General features: G+C 36.5%; 1 protein-coding gene across 2 annotated transcripts in view; it reads right to left on the reverse strand.

Annotated features, from left to right (window-relative positions):
* Positions 1-322: 322 nt before the first annotated feature.
* LOC138735768 (calcium-responsive transactivator-like) overlaps positions 323-21,477 on the reverse strand; it is a 73,501-nt gene continuing 52,346 nt past the window's right edge. The window contains exons 10-12 of one of the 2 annotated variants that reach the window (XM_069884147.1): positions 21,098-21,225; positions 16,738-16,855; positions 323-2,541 (exon numbers count right to left, since the gene is read on the reverse strand). In XM_069884147.1, the coding sequence (XP_069740248.1) occupies positions 2,504-2,541; positions 16,738-16,855; positions 21,098-21,225 (284 nt within the window). In that variant the 3' untranslated portion in view covers positions 323-2,503. Of the gene's footprint in view, positions 2,542-16,737; positions 16,856-21,040; positions 21,226-21,477 lie in introns of those variants that run through there. The other variant, XM_069884146.1, reaches the window with a different exon arrangement.

A 21,477-nucleotide genomic window follows, 5' to 3' on the forward strand; every position in this document is an offset into this window, starting at 1 on the left:
ATCTGTTGTGTTTTTTTTTAAAAGAAGTATCCTTTTAGGTCTCCAGACTTGATTTCTACTACAGCATTATTCAATCTCCCACACATTAAGCTTGAACCAAAAGAAATACAATCATAATATTATCTAGAAAATTAAAAATAATTAATACAATGTCAGTGTTGTCAGGGTTTTTCCAGCTCAAATCAAAACAGTTAAAAGTTTCAGATCAGAATCATCAAATCATTTTGTTTTCATGAAAAGGTTGAGTAATGAACCCTATTCCACGGATAGGTGCATATGGACAGCACATTATTATAATTAATTCAGTTATTTATTGGATTCTTTTTAAAATTAAAATAGCAACATGAAATTTCTTGTACAGGCAAGACAATTCAACTCACTTGTACTTACATCAAAGCCTGTTGGACACTAATTTCAAACAGCAATGGCCTTCATTTACAGAGGTACACAAACATCTACTGAGTGGTCAGTGTTTTATTAGATAATGATGAGAAGGAAAAGACTTAACATTATTACATTACAACAGATTTCATCAAAATTTCTGTAATACTAAAATCTCAAGTTTTTTGTTTCTTGAAAACAAGCAGGTGATTGTCACAGTACAATCTGTATTTTAGCTATTTGGCTGTTTAACAGCAAGACAAAAAACAACATTGGCTCTATCAGCAAATGAAATGCAAAATGTTCATGTGATTGTACATTGAAATACAAATTTTTACAGCAAATAGTATAGCTTCCAGTGCTCATTAATCACATGTCCTTGCATTCCCACATTAGACAAAGATCCTCCAGTTACACAAGCTGGTGCATTCTGGAATTAATGCTTTTCATATTTACACACACATGGTCAACTTTGGACTATGTTTTAGGATAACTCATCACTCCCTTAAATATTTTTGATGATGAAGTACACACTTTCCTGGTTAAGCAGGTTATTAAATTGGAAGTAAACGTAACATACATTGTAACACTTTTCTCAAACTTCATTGCGACTGTTCTTAATTGCCCCCTCGTGTTTCATCATTCAAAAGTGGTGTGGTTTAATGTACATGGTATTAATAATTGCTTCCAACACTGGTCAGTTATTAATACAGACAGATACACCCTTCCCTACAATTAAACAGGGCTGATTAATAACGGTGTAATACATTTACTTGGAGCCGAGGTGACTTGAAGAACACATATACACAGCAGAGTCTTGGAACAACCCAATGGATTTCTGATGGATGAAAGCCAATGCTGTTAGCACAAGCCAACCAGGTCACCAATAACAAGGCTCATTTCTAATCCAGAACGGTTGTAGCCCTTAGACCTTGTCTTAAAAGCTGAAGACAACTTTCTACAAAAAAATCAACTCCAAGAGAAAAATATATCAAAATTACCCAACTGCAGTAAAATTTCTGCTTGATGATTGCAAACATGAAGCTATTTGTAGTGATTGAAAGTTGAAGTTATTATAGGCTGAACTGCATTAACTGCTCATATAGGTATAGACAATCTTCATTACTCAGTAAGATAACAAATTGCACTCTCAAATACAACATTCTTAGAATCAATTGTGATATTTTTCAAAAAAATAACACTCGAGGCAATAATAGGAAGACATCACACTAGATCAAAATGCTTGATTTATCATTTTATGTTTACTCAAAGAATATTTTATCAACTCTGAATATCAATTTTAACCATCGCTTTTGAGGCCCTCATTTCTTTCATACCCCCTTACCCTTCATATATTGATTATGACACCATTTTTGTATGACTTGATACTCAGTGTCATGTGTAAAAAATTTGTGACAGACTATTTATGCCAATTGAAAAATTGTGATAGGAATCAAGTATAGAATGTACTGCCTTTCTTGGAGAAATCAAAAGTACCAACAGTAACCATCACTGAACTATCCAGGATGTAAGGTTTAGGGCCAAGGTGACACGTGCTTTCCATCAAATTCCCGACAATGTTTTGTTCACTGGTAAATACAACCGCAAATTCCGTGCACAAACTTGACATGTTGCTTTCAAATCACATTTTACTAAAAACACAAGTGACTTTTAGTGACCGATTCCCAATATTCTGATACTGCATTAAGTATGGAAGAAACAAATCTTAGTGCAAATTTTAGTATAACTACACAGATGCTTAAATCAACAGGAGAATTCACCATTTAAGGGAGCACCTGCAAACTTTCAAACCATCTTGTGTTCTGTGGTGGATCATTGGAAGGGCACTAATAATCAACTTGAAATCCTATCAACAGATGCAATTGTACAACAGTGCAACAATTTAAAACGTACAATATTCACAGCACCAAGTCTAAAACTATTACGCATTGGCTTGTCATTGGTAGTGCAATGTTACTATTCACCATGAAAAGAATGAAAATTTCTACTACATCCAGAAGCTGCTTTGAGCTATCTCTCAGACATGAAATATACAGTCCATGCTTCATTTTACTCTGTAAAAAAAATCAAGTAATATACATGACTGTTTCCGTGGTGGTAATCAGCTGTTTCCTATTGTTGGTAATTTCCGTACTGTGCCTGTGAGAAAGAAAAAAAAATTACATCAATAAATTGGCAATAAAATTGACCAAGTAAATACATTTACATGGAATTAACCATAATATTTGATTTAATCACTTGAAGCTGATCTTTTTTTAATACACTTTCATTGTATACTCTAAACATCATAAAGTAGGTGACAATCCAAACAAAAAATTTTGTAGAGCATATTCCAATGCCTATCAAATACTCCTGTAAATCTTTAACAAGAACACAAACCACCGATTCTATCTTTTGTTCCATGTGGCATGATTAGTGTAGGAGCGACACGATTAGTAGAGCAGTTACCACAACACTCTCACAGCGGTAGCAGTTTGGGTTTGAATCCAGCACGTCTGGAAGGAGTTTGCACATTTCCCCCATGACCTCTTTGTGTTTTCTCTGGGTGCTCCCGTTTACTCCACATTCCAAAGACGTACAGGGTTAGAATGTTAATTGGATGTATTTGGGCAGCATACCATGCTGTATCTCTCAGAATAATATTCAGCAAATTTTAGCATTTGAAAAAAAGCACAGCACAGCCATTGTAGCCTTGTACCAGTGCCAAAAAAACATTCTATTCCAAATCATGTTTAAAAAATTTGCATTATAAATAAAGCAGTAAATTCTTCTTCTTCTTTGGCTTGGCTTCGCGGACGAAGATTTATGGAGGGGGTAAAAGTCCACGTCAGCTGCAGGCTCGTTTGTAGACAACAGGCAAATAGTGCCTTTGGAAGACTACACAAAAGAGTCTGGAAAAACAACCAACTGAAAAACCTCACAAAGATAAGCGTATACAGAGCCGTTGTCATACCCACACTCCTGTTCGGCTCCGAATCATGGGTCCTCTACCGGCATCACCTACGGCTCCTAGAACGCTTCCACCAGCGTTGTCTCCGCTCCATCCTCAACATCCATTGGAGCGCTTTCATCCCTAACGTCGAAGTACTCGAGATGGCAGAGATCGACAGCATCGAGTCCACGCTACTGAAGATCCAGCTGCGCTGGATGGGTCACGTCTCCAGAATGGAGGACCATCGCCTTCCCAAGATCGTGTTATATGGCGAGCTCTCCACTGGCCACCGTGACAGAGGTGCACCAAAGAAAAGGTACAAGGACTGCCTAAAGAAATCTCTTGGTGCCTGCCACATTGACCACCGCCAGTGGGCTGATATCGCCTCAAACCGTGCATCTTGGCGCCTCACAGTTTGGCGGGCAGCAACCTCCTTTGAAGAAGACCGCAGAGCCCACCTCACTGACAAAAGGCAAAGGAGGAAAAACCCAACACCCAACCCCAACCAACCAATTTTCCCCTGCAGCCGCTGCAACCGTGCCTGCCTGTCCCGCATCGGACTTGAAAGCAGTAAATTAATAATGATAAAAATAACATGAAGTTCTGGGAGTCTAGAAGAACTTCTTCATTAAACGGGATAACATGATCATAGTAAACAGCCCAGTTTGATTAAACAAGGACAAGAGGAAATAGTAGTCACTGTTCCAGATCATTCTTCAGTGGCCCCTGCTGCAAGATCATGTTCTCAAATAAGAGAGGAGGATCTAGTGTCTCTGTGATTGACTCTTATGAAATAACCAGCGACACTCTCAACATCCAAAATAATAGAGAAAAACCATTTCCTCTCACCTATATTTTTAAATGACTATGCGGATAAAGTCATCAAGGCTGAGTTTTGTGGCCCTTAGAAGGCACTAGAGGGATCCATTCACAATCACTGAACCTTCCTCAGTGATGAAGTGCAAATTTGCTAATTAGATAATGGTTTGCAATAAAGAATCAACCATATTGTTATCAGGTGAAATTCACAGGTGCATCTCTTACAGTAGGCTTGTGGAAAGAATTGTATCTTTTAGTGCAATTCAGTAACTTCATAGTTGTACTTATTGACACTAATTTACTTTTTTTCATATTGAGATTACTTTAAACAAAATTAAACACTTTCAAACTGATTTGGTAGAATTCAAACTTATGTTCTCTATATTATTAAACCAGATTTCAGAAAGCATTGATATAAAAATTCAACTTCGGTCAAACGTGCTAAATGCATTATTGTTTCCTAATTATGAAGTTCAATTCCACTGAAGTCAATATAACCAACTTTCAGAAATAGTACAACTTGAATGGACATGCAAATGAAAACAAACTTCTACTTACCACAACATGGAAATAGTACTTAAACCACAAATGTCTCAAAAACACATCACCACTAAGTTTAAAAAAAATCAAATACTGGTGTAGTGGGATATATTTCATTGATGTACCAAATACTACAGGAGAGTATGGAAAAAAAGGGATGGGATAGATCTAAGATGAAATGGGAAAAGGATATTAATTTTATTTTTTCCGAGGATGACTGGTTAGATATCTGTCATGATGGTGTTACTAGATTGATAAATGTTTGTTAAGCAATGGTTAATTACAATTTTTTACATCAATTGTATTTAACACCTGAAAAGTTTTTAAAAATATGGTTTTAGTGAATCAGAGTCTTGCTTTAGATGTGGTAATTCGGTTTGAACTTTTTTTCATGCTGTTTGATTATGTGTACATATACAATCTTTTTGGAAAGCAATTCAATTGTTTTTGGAACATTTGTATAAGATTAAAATACTTTTAGACCTGACAATATTTTTATTGGGTAAATTGAAGCCTTTGAAAGATTTGGAATTAGATAAAGCTTTTGTATATTTAGCTTTATCTGTAGCAAAAAAATGTATAGCAAGTACATGAAAAAATGCTAATGTGATTGATATTAATAGATGACATAATGAGATGAAAACTTGTTTGGTAATGGAAAAAATTACTTATGTTTTACATGATAATTATTCTTTTTTTCTTAATAAGTGGTCTTTATATTCAGAATATTTACATTTAAATTTGTTTTGATTAGACTTTAGTAAATATTTTTTAGTTTATATCTTAGTTTTCTTTCTTTTTGGCTCTCCTAAAGAGAGCTGGCTGAGAGGGGGAGGGGTTTATTTTTTCTTTTTTTTTCATTTTCATATATATATATATATAAAAAGAATTATTGTTCACAATATGTACTTTTTCTACTGAATGTAATAACCTTGTTGAACGAATAAATAAAGTTGTGGAAGTTGGTGTAGTACTGTATTAATATTTCTAGCTTTCTAGTTCATCATATGACTGTGCAGAACATTTAAATAATGATTGTTGTTAATGGCAATGTAAATCTTTCCATATGCTTGATCAAAAGGTTCATAGTTAAAATTATTTTTTATTAGTTTTGAAATATTAACTGTTTCTCTATCCATATATGATGCCTGATCTGTTGATTATTTTCAGATTTCCAGCATCTATGATTTTTAGTTATTAAAAATTATTTCTTTATAATTTAATTGATTGTTGCTACTTCTCTTCCAGAAAAAGCCACCCTTGATGCAATTCGCCTCCTCTCACTGACAGAATTTACATTTTTAAAAATCATGTTCTCACTCAATGGTACATGTTTCATTTCTTGACTTTGATAAAGTATTAACGATGAAAAACTGGCAACCTGAAATATTAACTACACTTCTTTCTCCATGGACATGGCGGAGTTTTTCCAGCAATGTTTTTTTTTCTTCTCCTACTTTCTACCATCTACAGCTTTATGCTTTACATCAACTCCCAACTGCTGTCCTGAGCACTGTTCCCCTCTAAGCTGTGCGCGTGTGCACACGCAAACACACGCAAACACACACACACACACACACACACACACACACACACACACACACACACACACACACACACACTCACTCTGCAACCAGCATACAAAGGAAATTAATGTGTGCACAAAAGGTCAGTTACCCAAAATAATGTAGTCATTAACAATTATATTTTGTAGAGTACAAATCAAACTTGTATTGTATAAAACATGCCAATATAGTTTTATCAGCCATGAGAGGCAGGTTGTGCCAAAATTATCTTGAAACAATTGCAAGTGCGCACAGGAAAAAAAATTGCACAAAAGATTTTTCCACAGACTAACTACTAAAAACATTCGAGGAAACATGGTCCTGACGTACAAATGACCTAACTATACATTTTAATCTCATCTCTTGTAAACATCAAGAACTTATTCTTTCCACTTGCAAGAATTTGCAATTTTTAAATCACTCATGCAGAAATTGTCTCCCTCAACTTCTATCATTTAACCAAAGGGCTGTCAGGAATTCTGCTTGCAACTTCATAACCTACCAGCTAGGTTGAATGCTCCCAACTGTGCTTTCCATTCAGGTAATTTCTCTCAGGGTTTAAAGTCCCAGCCTATCCAACCTTTCCTTATAATTCAATCCCAGTAAAATTCTCTTCTATGCACATGGTTGCAAAATGTGTTTTCTCCAAAATATCTCAACTCAAGAAGCAAATTGCTTGAATTGAAGTCCCAATTAATATCATTTTTCCATTACATTTATTCGGAACCTTGATTATTTCCAAGTGAAATCATGCAAATATTTTATGCATTTCTCTTTCTTCATAGAAATTAGAAGGAACCCTCAATCAAAACATGGAACCTTCAATCCCTATAATGGACCAAGAGCACCAAACAGTATTTGTTCCCAAATCGCGGTATCTGTAGAGAAAGTGACAGGTTTGGGTAGGGTATGGGAATTGATTCCTGAATTAATCTGAAGATAATGCAAAGTTGAGGAAGATGTTCCCCTTTTGATTTCCTCCCAATTAAAAATGTAAAACGCATGGCTAGAAATCTCCATGTTTCAGAAAGTTGATTACTAAGGAAGAAGAACTTCAAGTCAGGAATATAAAAATTTAAATAGGTGCATCCATTGAAATTGTGATCAGCTCCTCTTTGATCAATGAGAATAGTATTTGGACAATTTGTTAATAATGGATACAAATAAATCAAAAAGAATCCTTGCTTGGTTGCTCTCATATCCTAGAATGACAAAACCTTTTCATACAGCATTTTATGTTCACTGCTGTGTATTTCAATGGACGAAATTGCACTTGATAGATAATGCTTTGGCACTTGCTCTAGCATTGTCATTTCACCACCACAGTTATTTAAAAAGACTACGTTCTAAAGAATATCCTGTTTTTATGACAAAGAAACAGCAGATCTTCAAATGCTTTTTTCTCATTAATTCCTCATGTTCAAATCCAATCAATCATACAATTACAACAAGTCGACATAATGTGTTAAAGAATCTGACTTGAATCCAGGGAGGGATTGCTTTCAAGATATCTTTAATTCTACACACCACTGAGTGCTCTTCAAATGATGATTCACAATGAATTTTTGCAAAGAAAATGTGGGAAACATTTGCAGAGAGACAATTTTAAGTACCACTCTCCTAAGGAAGAGAGATACATTTCTGGGGGTGGGGGGGGGGGTGGAATCAAATCACTGGGGCATTAATACCTCTTCTACTTAGTCCCAGAGTTTTCAATAATCAATGGTAAAGGTTGTGATAAACAGAAAATGTTGTCTCTGTATGCTTGCCATAAAAAAATTGGATGTTTCCAAAATCAACAGTAATATCTTAAGAATATGTTGGGTTAGGGACTTGTACCCTTCAGCATCCAACCACGCAAATTTAAATTTTACCCAGAGTAGATGGCATCAGTTATGTGTGTGTGAGTGAGTGAGTGTGTGTGTATGTGTGAGTGAGAGAGAGAAATTGTGGTATCATAAAGTTGGAGAGCAGTTTTTCATATCATGCACTCTCTCATGCCTAACTCATGCCCAGCTTCAGGCATGCATTTAATAATCACACACCACACATTTCCACCTCACTGTAAATTGCTGATCAAAGGTCCCCAATATTACTGCCATGGAACAGTGTCACTGGAACAAATTAAGAATATCAAAGATAAACTGAGCCTCACAGCCATGCAGCAAATCCTAAAAAGCAGCACAAGTAGAAGGAGCACCAGGAAACTGGTTCCCTACTCAGTATCCACAGCCTCATCTCCTATCTGGATGGAGAATGGAGCCTGCAAAATTATAGTCCCTAATGCACACCAACTAATTCTCTCCATTTCATATGTTACCACCTATCTGGTATAATCAGACAAAGATGCCCAGATGACATCTAAAAATCTCTCGTATCCTGCATATCCTTTTTGCATGGATTTTCTTTTCTTTTTAAAATATTTCTATTGATTTGGTTGAGAGAATTATTATGTTACCTCCATAACTTTTATATAATGCAATACAGAATGCGAATCATATGAATATAAGTGATTTATACATTGTCTTGTACACATTGCTCGAATAAAAAGGAAATTCCCTTATGAAAACTTCACCTTATAATTTGTGGTCAAATTATGGCATATTCATTGTTGGTTATCTAATTGGACTAAAAAGACCCTCCACCCCTATTCTAATCCTTGCACAGATTTTTAACATTCTTACAAATACTTAAATGGATTGCTAAAACATCTCTGTATTTCTTGATAAAAGACTCAACATTTAAATAACTTAGACCTCTGCACAAATACCCTCTAAGCATCAAATATTCACATTGTTTCTTATGCACAGGCCATTGTAGCAACCACCTTATTAAAAAAAAGGAACAGGATCCACTTTGGAATCCCCATGAATCATTGCAACAGAAGTTCAGAAAAAAATTAGGATTTAGATCAGTTTTTATAAACTATCAAAAGGGTTTTTGCATTTTTTTTGTTTGATTTTAACAATAAAATTGTTGATTAAATGGCTGTCCTGATCCTCAAGACCAAGATGGGTGTCAGATAAGATCTGATACTATTTATTGTCATGTAATAAAACATAAATGTAATATTGCAAAAAAATGCCTTTAGTCTGCATAAGGCAGACAAAGACACCATTAGCAATGCCTGGTGCCCCTCACAGAGTCACAGAAAGAGAAGGAAAAGAGAGCCCTCCTCCCCCCTACCCCCACAGAGTCACTTAGCATGGATTTGCCTCCAGTGCTTCTCACGGCCTCACAAGACTAGTCATTACTTTCAATCAACAGTATGACTGACCATTGGTAACCTGAGCCCAGATCTAAGCCTCTGACACAATGAGGAAGGCTTCAGCATCCAGAGCCCTTCGAGTGCTATGGATCAGATTTCAAAACTGCCACCTTCACTTTCATCTAAAAGGGATCTAACCTGGTTAAAACCACATTTTGCACAGTTATTGGAACTGAGATACTAAAAGTGGCACTGCGGGTCTAAAAACTTACAGGGACAACCAAATTATCCATGTGAACAGTGAGGGACCAAACTGTCTCTGATATTCTGGCACAGTCTCACTGAAGGTTTAGCTGAAAGGATTACAGATTGGACCACGATCCCAAAACAACGGTGGTTCTCCATAATTTTGCAACTGCAAATAGGTTCAACAAAAAAAAAGACAACATAAAGCTGGTGACTCAACAAGACAAGTTGTGAATACAGGTTGGAGAGCCTCGAATAGCAATCTTACACAATATCTCCAGAACTGGAAGGCAGGAAAAGAAGAACTATTTTGCTCTGTGACTATTTAATCAGTAGTTCTTCTTACCAACCAGCAGATGACAGAAAAATTGGAAAGCAAGGATCAACTCCCTCCCCAGTTTCAACATACTACAGCAATAAGAATACAGATTACAAGTCAATCCAAAACAGATTGCTAAGTAGGTCCCTGAGTAACGTGCAAGAGAATGCACAATGAAAATAACTTCTGTCGGCCACAAGAAAGAGTCAGAGTATTTAAGAAAATATATAATGCCTTATTATATCTGTTCCTTTGAACCCACTTGCTGACTGAAATAATTCTTAATTAGGTTTCATTTAATTATAAATAATTTGGTCTTTCAGAAAACTAGCAATGCACCAAAATCCTAAAGTTTAGTACTCAGAATTATCTACAATATTCCAACATATCTAGAATGATTTTATTCTATTCCTTTATCCATAATAATTTTTTATTAACCACCTTGCCAACTTGCCCTTAAATAATCTGCAGATAAAATTCTCACTGGTCATTTTCAAAAGTATGCCTTTTATAATCACACAATTCTAGAAATTTAGAGAGCCCTGTCATATTCCTGGACGTGCATAAACAATAGCTGACCTGTCTGGACAAGTAAAAATCGAGTACGGTATAAAGGGAAAAGGAAACCCTGCTGCAACTGTGAAATGAAACGCACAGTAGCTGCTCAAATTACTCAACGGATCAGACAGCATCAATGCAGCAAGTGAAAATGATGAATGTCAAGTTCAAGTTTATCATCATCTGATTGCACAAGTACAACCCGACAAAACAGCATTCTCCAGTCCTCAGTGCAAACCATGCAGACACACGATGAGACATAACACATATACAGACAAACAGTACATATGCAGGACAAAAATATATTCAAAATAAATAAATATTCTAATAAATAGTGGTGTTTCAGATAGTTAACTTGAGCAGTTCCAACATTCTCACTGCCCGTGGGAAGAAGCTGTTTCTCAGTCTGGTAGTGCTGACCCTGGGACTCCTTTATCTCTTTCCCAACCGGAGCAACTAAAAGATGCAGGATGGCAGGTGACCTCAACAATTTTGCGGTAGATTATATCAAAGTTGGGAAGGTGGGGTAAGAGCAGAAGACCCCAGTGATCCTCTTTGCCATTCTTACAGTCCTGTAGATTTACCTCCGATCCGATCTTCTACAACAACTACACCGCGATACAGCCGGCCTCGATAGAGATCCTGTAGCAGGTTGACCTGACGGAGGCCAGTAGTCTTGACCGCTTCAGTCACACAGGAAGGGCAGTCACTGTTCTGCCTTCCTGAACAGTGAGGAGATGTTGCGTGTCCATAGTAGGTCACTTGTGGAATGGGCTCTTAGGAATTTGGTGCTCTCTACTCTCTCCACTACTGAGTTATTGATGGTATTCCTGAAGTCCACAATCATCCACTTCATTTTGTCCACTTTGACACTCAGGTTGTTATTCTCACACCGTAAAATGAGATATCCCATCTCTTCTCTGCGGTGCAACTCATTGTTGTTGCTAATGAGGCCTACGACTGTGGTGTCAGCTGCAAACTTGTCGACTCTGTTGAAGCTGGATCTGGAGATGAAATTGTGAGTCAGTGGAGCGGGCCGAGCACCCAAACCTGAGGTGCATCAGTGCTCAGTGTGACGGTGCTCGACATTCTGCTACCAACCCGAACAGACTTTGGTCTTTCCATTCGGAAGTCCAGAATCCAGTAAACAGAGAGGGGTGTTGAGTCCCAGCAAGGACAGCTTCTGCACCAGCCTCTGGGGAATGATCATATTAAACACCGAGCAGAATTCGATGAACAGCAGCCTGGCGTAATAGGTGTCATTCTCCAGGTGTGTCAGGATGAAATGGAGAGACAAGGCTATAGCATCATTAGTTGAAAGGTTTCTTCTGAAGGTGAATTGAAATGAGTCCAGTATCTTTGGGAGGTATGCTTCAATGCGTTCCATTGCCAGACACTCAAAGTATTTCATAATGGTGAAGGGTCAGTGGCACGTGGCAGTAGTTATTGAGGACTGTTACTGATGCCCTCTTTGGTACTAGCATCATGGTAACTGTCTCGAAACCTGCAGGGACAATGGGACTGCCGCAGTGAGGTGATGAAGATGTCTGTAAAGACCTCCGTCAATTGGTCTGCATAGTCCTTCAGTTCCCGAGCAGGTTACAAGAATGTTACTTATGAATTATCTGTTATCAGACACAAATACAAAAGACTGGTTGGTCTCGATGAGCTACACTCTGCCTTGATGCAAGATCCATTATTGCTCCTCAAGCTAGTGCCATGGCTTTGTTGGAAAAAGAAGGCTGAAGAAATTTTCTGTTCTTATGTCAGATTTTTAGTACCTATAATTTTTTTTTGTTTTTAAAATATCACTGACCCAATAATGTTAACTGACCTGTTGACAATTGTAAGCATTTTCTAGCCTTTTTTCAGACTTTCAGCATCCGCAGTTTATTTGTCTTTTGTTTAATTTCTAACAATATCACAGTATTGTTTTTAAAATATTTGGGGCAGGAGGTGGGAAAATGCTCCACCCCCAATGCCATCACTGACCTCTCTCTGTTTGTCGCAATCTTTAATCTACTTCCATAATTGACCACACACCCAACCACAAATTACTTTCCTCCATCTGGCAATGCTTCCCCTGTTAACCCCACAACACATCTACCACAAAAAAGGCTGCCGCTGCTGATCATCAGAACTGGTTGAGCACTCAAAAGAAAGTGACTTGTACATAAAAGTTATTTAGCAGTCTGCTTTATTTTCTAGTACTGTTCTCTAAACCAAATACCACCAAATCTCCAAGCTCTTGTTGTACTAAGCAATTCCTCGGTAAATGCATTTGTACAATGACAAGCAATTTTTCTTTTTATCACTTTTAATAGCTTTATCCTTGAAGTTGGATGAATACCAAAGAATAACTGCATACATTATCTGTGGACAAGTAGCAAAACCCATTCTTTATAATAGGATTGCCATGAAAAGAGCTATTTAAAAAAAAGTTGGAGAACAAGGGACTGGTGTGACCTTGAAGCCATAATCTCCACTGAGGGAATGCTAATAAAATGTGTGGAGAAAAAAATGAAAGGAGAAACCTAGGAACAACTAAAATAAATATATCAAATTATTAAATTTTCATGACCTTATCTAAGATTAAAAAATGGCCAAATTGTCATTTACAAGATTAAGATAGATTCAGTCATTAGTTGCAGTCTCCAAAACATACAAATTCTACAAACTCTTAATTAGTCTTAGCATGTTGGTTGGTAAGAATGTACTTTTAAACACCTTAGAAATAAGCTTCAACATCCGAACCTGACTTGGAATGGGATTCAACCCAAAAGGACTTCATACTCCCAATCAGTTTTCCCATTTACAATGCCATGCATTTTGCACCCACTCTCCTTCCAATTATCCCCTTTGATTATAGAAGAAAAGCATGCAGTTTTGGCTTCATGTAAAGGTTATTCTGGACCTCAGACAATGGATTTTAGTCTTGGTGCTTTTGTTAAACAGGAAAGTAAAACAAAGAGATAGAGCCCCTCATCCTTAAATTTCAGAACATTTTCAACGGGTTTAATTTTTATGAAAGAGGGACTGATCCAGAGTAAATGAATAGTCAGCAAAAAAGAATAAAAATCAAAATAAGTGGGGCTCTCAAGAAATTTGGTCAACTGCACATAGGGGTCATCCCAATGAGCTCTTTCAATTCATTCAGATGTTTGTTGTTTCCAATAAACATAGTATATCCAAAGAGGATAACCATCATAATTCTCTAAAAATATATTTGTAAAATCATCTGATAAAGGATGTAGCAAACATAAATTAGATGATGGATGTGAAAGTATACATTCTTCCAAGAAAGAATTGCACATGGCGCTTTTTAAAACATCGAGGTGTTTCAAAACGCTTCATAACTAAAGAGCCACTGTTCAAGTGTACTTCCGGTTGCATTATAGGAAATGCAGCAGCCAATGTACACACAGCATATTTCCATAAGCAGCACCAAATATAACCACCAAAATAATCATTTTTTAATATTGAATGAAGCTAAAGCACATGGATAATGTTCCTGCTCTCTAAAAAGTGATATTAGATCTTATCTGGGTGGGCTGATGGGGCTTTGAAATAATCCCCTTCTGAAAAAGAGCATGCTTAGTACCATCATGAATGTCCATCTAGATTTTTATACTCAAGTCAGCACAGGACAGTTAGCGTAATAGTTAACAAAGTGCTATTATAGTGCCAGCAACCTGGGTTTGAAACCGGCACTGTCTGCAAGCAATTTGTACGTTTTCCCTCGTGTCTGCATGGGTTATTCTCCAGGTACTTCAGTTTCCTCCCACATACCAAAGTTGTATGGGGTTGGTAGGTTAATTGGTCCCATGGGCGTATTTGGGTGATGCAGACATGTGGGCCAGGGGGGGGGGGAAGATCTGTTACCGTGCTATATCTCTAAATTAAATAAATTTTACCGTCTGGAGTGAAAGTAGTTCCTACAATGTTTTTCTTCCAGCTAGAACGCTAATAGTTGAAAATGATATCAGAATCAGAACATTTTGGTGGTTGCAATCATAATTCAATTATATGTAGCATTATCACTAAAAAGAACAGACAGAATAGGGGTAAAATTCTCATATGATGAAAGGCCAGTTGGGCTCTGCTGTACATGATATAGCCAAAATGGACTGGGAACAGAACCCAAACTAAATCAGTATTATACAATGAAAGCAAGGAAATGAGAGTTAAGGTTCGGAGCTAAGAGATATTCTTACAAAGCATCCAGATTTACAGATCCCTGGAATATTCATGGAAGAATTAAGGATCCTGCAGACATTGCTGCTTATATAATGAAAGTAAAGAAAATGCTAGAATAAAAGTCAAGATTAGAGAGGAAAGGGGATATGAGGAAAAAGTCAAGTGAATTCAGAGAAACTTAAAAGTCATAAAAATAGAGGTTAAATAAATAATCTATCAGAAACTCATGTGTGGAGGTGAAATACCTGGATTTTGTACTTAATAAATACTTGGTCTGCCTTCACACACACAAAAGAAATTGACAGCACATTAAGGAAATGTAGCTAAGGAAGTGAAATATAATATTTGAGGGGATAAACAAAATGACAGAAAATATTCAAGGTGTTATCATTGTTAAAAGTAGCTAAATTAATACATTTATGCAAACACCCCAGACTGTGAGAATCAAGAAGGAAATACTAAAGATTATTATTTTCTATCCTCTCTAGAGGTATAGTGCCAAAGGACTGTCAACCAAGTAAGATTGTTTTAAAAAGGAGTAAGGTATGTAGAGAAGGCTTAACCTAATATTGGAAAAATCATTGCGGATCAGTGTTAATTTAAAAAGCACAGACTAATCATGAAGAGTTAGAATTGATCAAGAAAGGGAAGCTTCTATTAAACTAGACTGAATAAGAAATGATGAATGAGAAACAAGTGTTTGATATGGTTTACATGGATTTACCATGGTTTTGATTACATCCCACACAGTACACTAGACGCAGGATTCAAAAGAAAATCATACATTTGGTTCCACAACTGGCTCTTTGGGTTCATAAATAGGTTCATTCCTTTTTTGTGATATATGGTCAATGATCTAAGATTTAAAAAGGAGGGTTCTTGATTAAGCTTGTGGATAATACAAAAATGTCCATCTTGTGACGGCAACATGGCCAAGAGAGCAAATGAGTGGAAAAATAGAATTCAATCTAGAAAAGGATGGGAAGAAGAAAAAAGCTAAGATATTATAAAGGTAATTGGTATGAGAAGAAGGGAAATAAGGAGAATGTTCGTGAAAAAAGAAGAACATGCATTAATAGTGCTGTAACTGAAGCAGTTGTGAATCAAGAGCTGGAAAGTTGGATTAAGAGGAAGACTTCTCTGGATGCCAAGGACACAATGGTTTAAAATAGCTTTGTTTTGCTCTTAAGCTTTTTATTCAGATGTTTGAAGTATCCAGATGTTCAGGGGTTCTTTTAAGTTATTTTCCTCCTGATTTATTTTGCAAGAACTCAGCCATGTTTTGATGCCCAAACATGGCAGGAGTACAGGGTCACAAATGACTCCACTGAGCTAAAAGTAGTTGCTCTTGGTGGTTCACAGAAAAATGATTATTGAGATTGAGTGAAATCAATTGAGGAAAATGGGAGAGTTAAACAAGAAAGTCTGCAGATGCTGGGGTGGAGTGTAATACACAGAGAAAGTACCAGAGAAACTCAGCAGGTCACATAGCATCCATCGAAAATAAAGGGTAACTAATGTTTCATGCCGAAAATGTCAGTTATCTTTGTTTCCTATAAAGGCTGCATGAGTATTTTTCCACCACTTTAGTGAAGAAATGGGAAGGACGACAATCGTCTGGATTTGATGATCTGCCCAATTAATGCTATTTCGCAAACTACAAACTGCTTTCAAACCGTTTCATCATCTTGATCAGCAGGTGTTTATCACTGTTCATAACAAAATCTATAAATGACCGTGGTCAGCAATACAGCCAGGTTGAAGCAAAGAAGGGACGTTGTGGCATAAGAACATTCCTCCTGAACATACTTAACTGTGGAATAGTTTAAGACAGGACATCAAAAGGGAATGATTTCTTGAGAGTTGGAGAACCTTCAAGGGTATCTGGACAGTCACCCTATGAACCCACTAAAGACGCTGTCTCTGATACCCGAGATTGTGCTGCTCTCACCTGTATGCAGTACCTCCAAAGCTGTGCCAGAGGTTCGTTTCTGACTTGAAGTCATGGTGCTGGCTGTGTTGATTTGCAGTCCCACACTCACGTCTAGTACCTCAGATGGATTATTGCACTGAGCACAAAGAGAAAGAACAACTGAGGAAATGCATCTTCCAGAGTGTGGGAACAAATCATCAAAGTGATTGATTTTTTTCACCACTCCTCAGTATAAACAAATATCTTGTAGAGAGGAAAACGCCTCATGACCACAACATCACATCAACAGGATTATGCTTTGAGCTCTTAAGAGGATTGTCAGACAAACACTGCAGTGACGCAGACAAATACATTGTGGAATAAATCATCAAATGGAAGGTGTCAACATTAAACAGGGAGCGCTGTTAGGTTTAAGAGGGAATGTTTGAGTGATCCTGCTTTTTTTAAAATGATATATCTGCTGACTATCTTTGGAGATTTGCATTTACCTCTGTGAAGAACTAGGTAAGGAAATAATAAGTTCTCTTTTTTCATGATGAACATGACAATTCTTTTGGTTTAAAAGTGAAAATTTGGGTCAAGAATCACTCCTCTTAAAATTTATGAAATTCTAAAGGAAAATGTGTATCCCGGAGCACTATACATTAAAATCTATATCAATTAGTTTGTCTAAAATATTTTTTTTTTCCAGAAGCATTTTACAGTGCATTTAAAAGAAGTGCACCAATTTTCAATGACTCAGTCTTTATCATCTGAAAATTCTTTCTCAAACACAGACAAATTTAGAGTCCGAAAATTAAAGCAAAGATTTACATATTTAAACAAAGGTGAGATGAGATTTTAAATAACAATAAGGAGGTCTTATTTCGCATTAAAAATAATAATTTTACCAAGGCAATTCAATAATGACTACAGTAATTTACCACTCAATTTCCAATGAAAAATGAGATGCAAAACAAACTTAAAAACTGCAGTATATGAAGGCTTAATGAGAACATAGGTTAAAGGTACAATCCTAATTCAAAACAGAAGTACACATTTGTTGATCTTCTTGATAATAAATACCTCTTAAATGTATTTCATTTGCTTAGACATTTTAAAGACATTTGAATAATTACCACCCTGCCTGATCACGTTACAATTCTGTAGTCTTCCGCCAAAAAGCTCTGTAGCTTGACAAAAATGATTCACCTTCTGACTCTTTTTCCATAAATCACAATTTTCCCCAGGGCCCTGCACTCTCTCTGCACCCACTCTCTTCTTTTTTTCCAAATCAGTTGCTTTCTCTATTCATCATTCAAAATATATCCAACACTCAGCTGAATCACAAAATATCATTTTCCAAGCTATTAAATGATCAATCAATACACCTTTCTTTCAACTATTCCAGAATTATGCTCTTTGTTTGTCCAAATGTCAACTACCTAACATCCATACATCCCAAACACTTTATTTTCTTGACTCAGACCGTTACCTGCTGAGACTTTTGACAGATTTCTTTAGCTCCAATGCTTTTTACAAGAATCTCCATTTCATGTTTGTATATTATTATTAATAATTCCCTTACTTGGTTAACATTTACAATATTTTTACATATCTAGAAAGTAGGCCCTTTGTATCTCTTATATTCTTTAGCAGGATACAATGAAGTGCAAGGAGAATTTTACACCTTAAAATAATTATTCCTACCACATCTATTCCCACCTTGATTCCCATATTTTTTACAAGAATAAGGTCAATAGCATACATACAAAAGTCTTTCCAATAGTATGTTGTTGCAATGGAGATCCATTGTAGAATCTGGAATGAGCCAAATGCACAATCTATTGCCTCTCAATAAGCCATGGGAAAAAAAAATTAAAGTGCTTAGATAGATTTTGAGGGAGAGGTAGCTAGTTAGTCTACCTTTCAACCATTAAAATCATATCCATTATTTTTTTTTGTTTCTTCCACATCTTCTCCTCCAGCAACTGTGTGTGTTACGAGAAGAAGAAATTCCAACTGCATCCTTGCTATAATTTACATACATTAAAATTGTGGCTGAAACAATGGCCTTGGTTCATTTCAAGAGGAAGCATATTTTGAATAGATTCATTTTAATCCCTCACCAAACAATTATACTCAAGGACTTGAAAAAGCAAAGGACTGCAGATGCTGTAAATCTGAAATAAAAACAGAAAATACTGCAACTTTTCAAAGGTCAGGCCTCATTTGTGGGGAGAAAAGCAGTTAATATTTTGCATTCATAATTTTTCCATCAAAGACCATTAGGTTTCTCTGTAACTTAAAATATTTTTCCATCTTTTTCCAGTTCCAATAAAAGGTATTTCACCTGAAAAGTTATATCTTGTCCTCTCAAACACAAATGTTACCTGACCTGAGTATTTTTAATTTTTAAAAAAATTCATGTTCCAGGATTGACTGAAAATATTTCCATTCCTGGAGTAAAACTTAGCTCAGTTATTTAGTAGACCACCCTCCATCTTCCACAATCCAATAGAATAAATACTTCTGAAGCCATTCTACTCTTCATCTTTTTATTCTTGTTTCCATAAATGAGATCTGTATGCTCTGCTCCTGCAGTATGTGGTGGGGGGAGGTGGGGGGGAAATAAAGACTCACCATGCCCCTTTAAATTACTTGGGATCTCAGAAATATGGAGCTTCTTATTGAGTGTGTTCTGTTCCTAACAAACCTACAGATGTCTAGAAACTAAAATCACCAGTTTATGTCAGCTTCCTTTAAAACTGCAGGTGGAATGCATCATTTGGACCTTGATCTACCTTTGAACAATACATTTTTAAAATGAAAGCAAGAAACCCTCAAGAATCAAAACATTCATGGCGTTTACATAATTCAAAATCTCAGCATAAGTGGTCAATGTGTTTCTGTAAAGAGAGAACCATAACAGTACATCAAGAAAAACTGACAATGTTACAACAAAGGAAACAGTTCAACACTTCTTTTAAAAATATGTAATGTATTAAATATATCAAACATTAGATAATTAAAACAAATATGAAGTCGACAACTGGAATGATCACGAGAATCTGACTGTGTAATTTAAAGAAACAACCACTGAACAGCAACCATTTCATTACCTCCCCCCACAACTTTTCAAAACCAGTGTCGTAGCCAATAAAATCACACGTTAAGTGCAGTATTATTTAAAGCTGTGTGTCAAAAATTTCCAGAACAAAATGTAATTGCAATCAGCTCTGGATCTACCAGATTCTTCTGATCATAATTCGTCATGTGCCTAAGATGCAGTTGCTGAATACAGAATGTTTTTAGAGCTTTGCTTGGGAAATGTTATCTTGTCCCAAGGAATGTCCATTGGTGACTACTCCTGGGACAACCCCGTTTTTCTAGAGGTTCTAGCTGCAAAGAAACACTATTTAAAGCCGGCCTGCAAGAGTAGAGCCCAACAAAGTTTAACACTGGTATATTTAAAATCCTTTACTTAGACTAATCTCTAAACCAGTACAGCAGCCCCCATCCTCCTCAACACCCTAGACCCAATCTCTGGTCATTATCCCACTTATCGCATTATCTAATCCCCAGATATCCTAACTGCTCCCCCCCAACTCCTCGGGTTTAGATCTCTGGCCTTCCCTATTCCATAATCAGGGCATGAGACTTGATCCAAGAGGCTAGTTGGAGATCCAAGGTTGAGGTCCCAGCCAACATATACTGTGTGCAAAGGATATACACTGGAGAGTAATGTTGAGTACCTTGAGCATTCCTGAACCTTGCAGTGACAGGCCCTCAATCAAATCAAGCATGTCATTTAAAAAATTTTTAAAAATTAAATTTAGACATATAGTACAGTAACAGGCTATTTCGGCCCATGAGTCCGTGCCGCCCAATTTGCACCCCATTAACCTATACTCCTGGAGAAAAACCATACATAGGAGAACATACAAACTCCTTACAGACTGCCCGGGATTTGAACCATGGTCCAGTCCCAATCACTGGCACTTTATAGGTGTGGCGCCAATCATTACACCAACTGTGTAGCAGTGACTCTTTTGTTTGTTCTTAATGGAGTAGATCAATTCCTACGTTCACCATTTCCCCCCCCCCAAGAAAATTTAAACTAGTATTAAATGGATTTAGTTCCAATACCTTTAATTATATTCTATGTTCTTAAATCTCCCAAGAAACTCCAATAAACACTGACGAGCCACAAAGTAATCTTATTTTTATATGTTTTTATCTGGTTTTGAAAACAGATAAAATATTTGAACAGAAATTGTAAGGAAAAAGGATGTTGCAAAATTTTGAGTGCATTTTGCTTTTGTGTGCTTTTATTTTTGAAGTAAAACATTTTTAAAAACTGTTGAGGAAAAAATAAATCACAGATAGTCTATCTTGCCTGTTCATATCCATAAGGCCTCTGTTGCTGAGCTGAGGGCCCTGGCTGAGCGGTCCTATAACTTCCATATTGCTGACCTTGTCCCTGCTGGTAACCTGGATATTGAGAAGAAGCTCCCTGTGTTGCACCTGTAATTTTACAGCAGGTTTTCGTTAAGACAGATGGTTCAGCATAATTTTTAAATTTCTTTTAAAAATAAGAAATGTCACGTTAAATTGCATATAACAGAAATATTCAAACATCAACTGTTAACAAATCTTTTCCCGCAGATCAAATTAATCTGTGAAAATAAGCATAACCGTACATCTCATTTTCACAAGTTATCCATTTGTCATATCCAGAGGATTCACTGCTAAATGAGATCCTATTATGAGATGCCA

The sequence above is a fragment of the Narcine bancroftii genome, chromosome 6 (genome assembly GCF_036971445.1).
Source record: "Narcine bancroftii isolate sNarBan1 chromosome 6, sNarBan1.hap1, whole genome shotgun sequence".
In the NCBI taxonomy this organism is placed as follows: Eukaryota; Metazoa; Chordata; class Chondrichthyes; order Torpediniformes; family Narcinidae; genus Narcine; species Narcine bancroftii.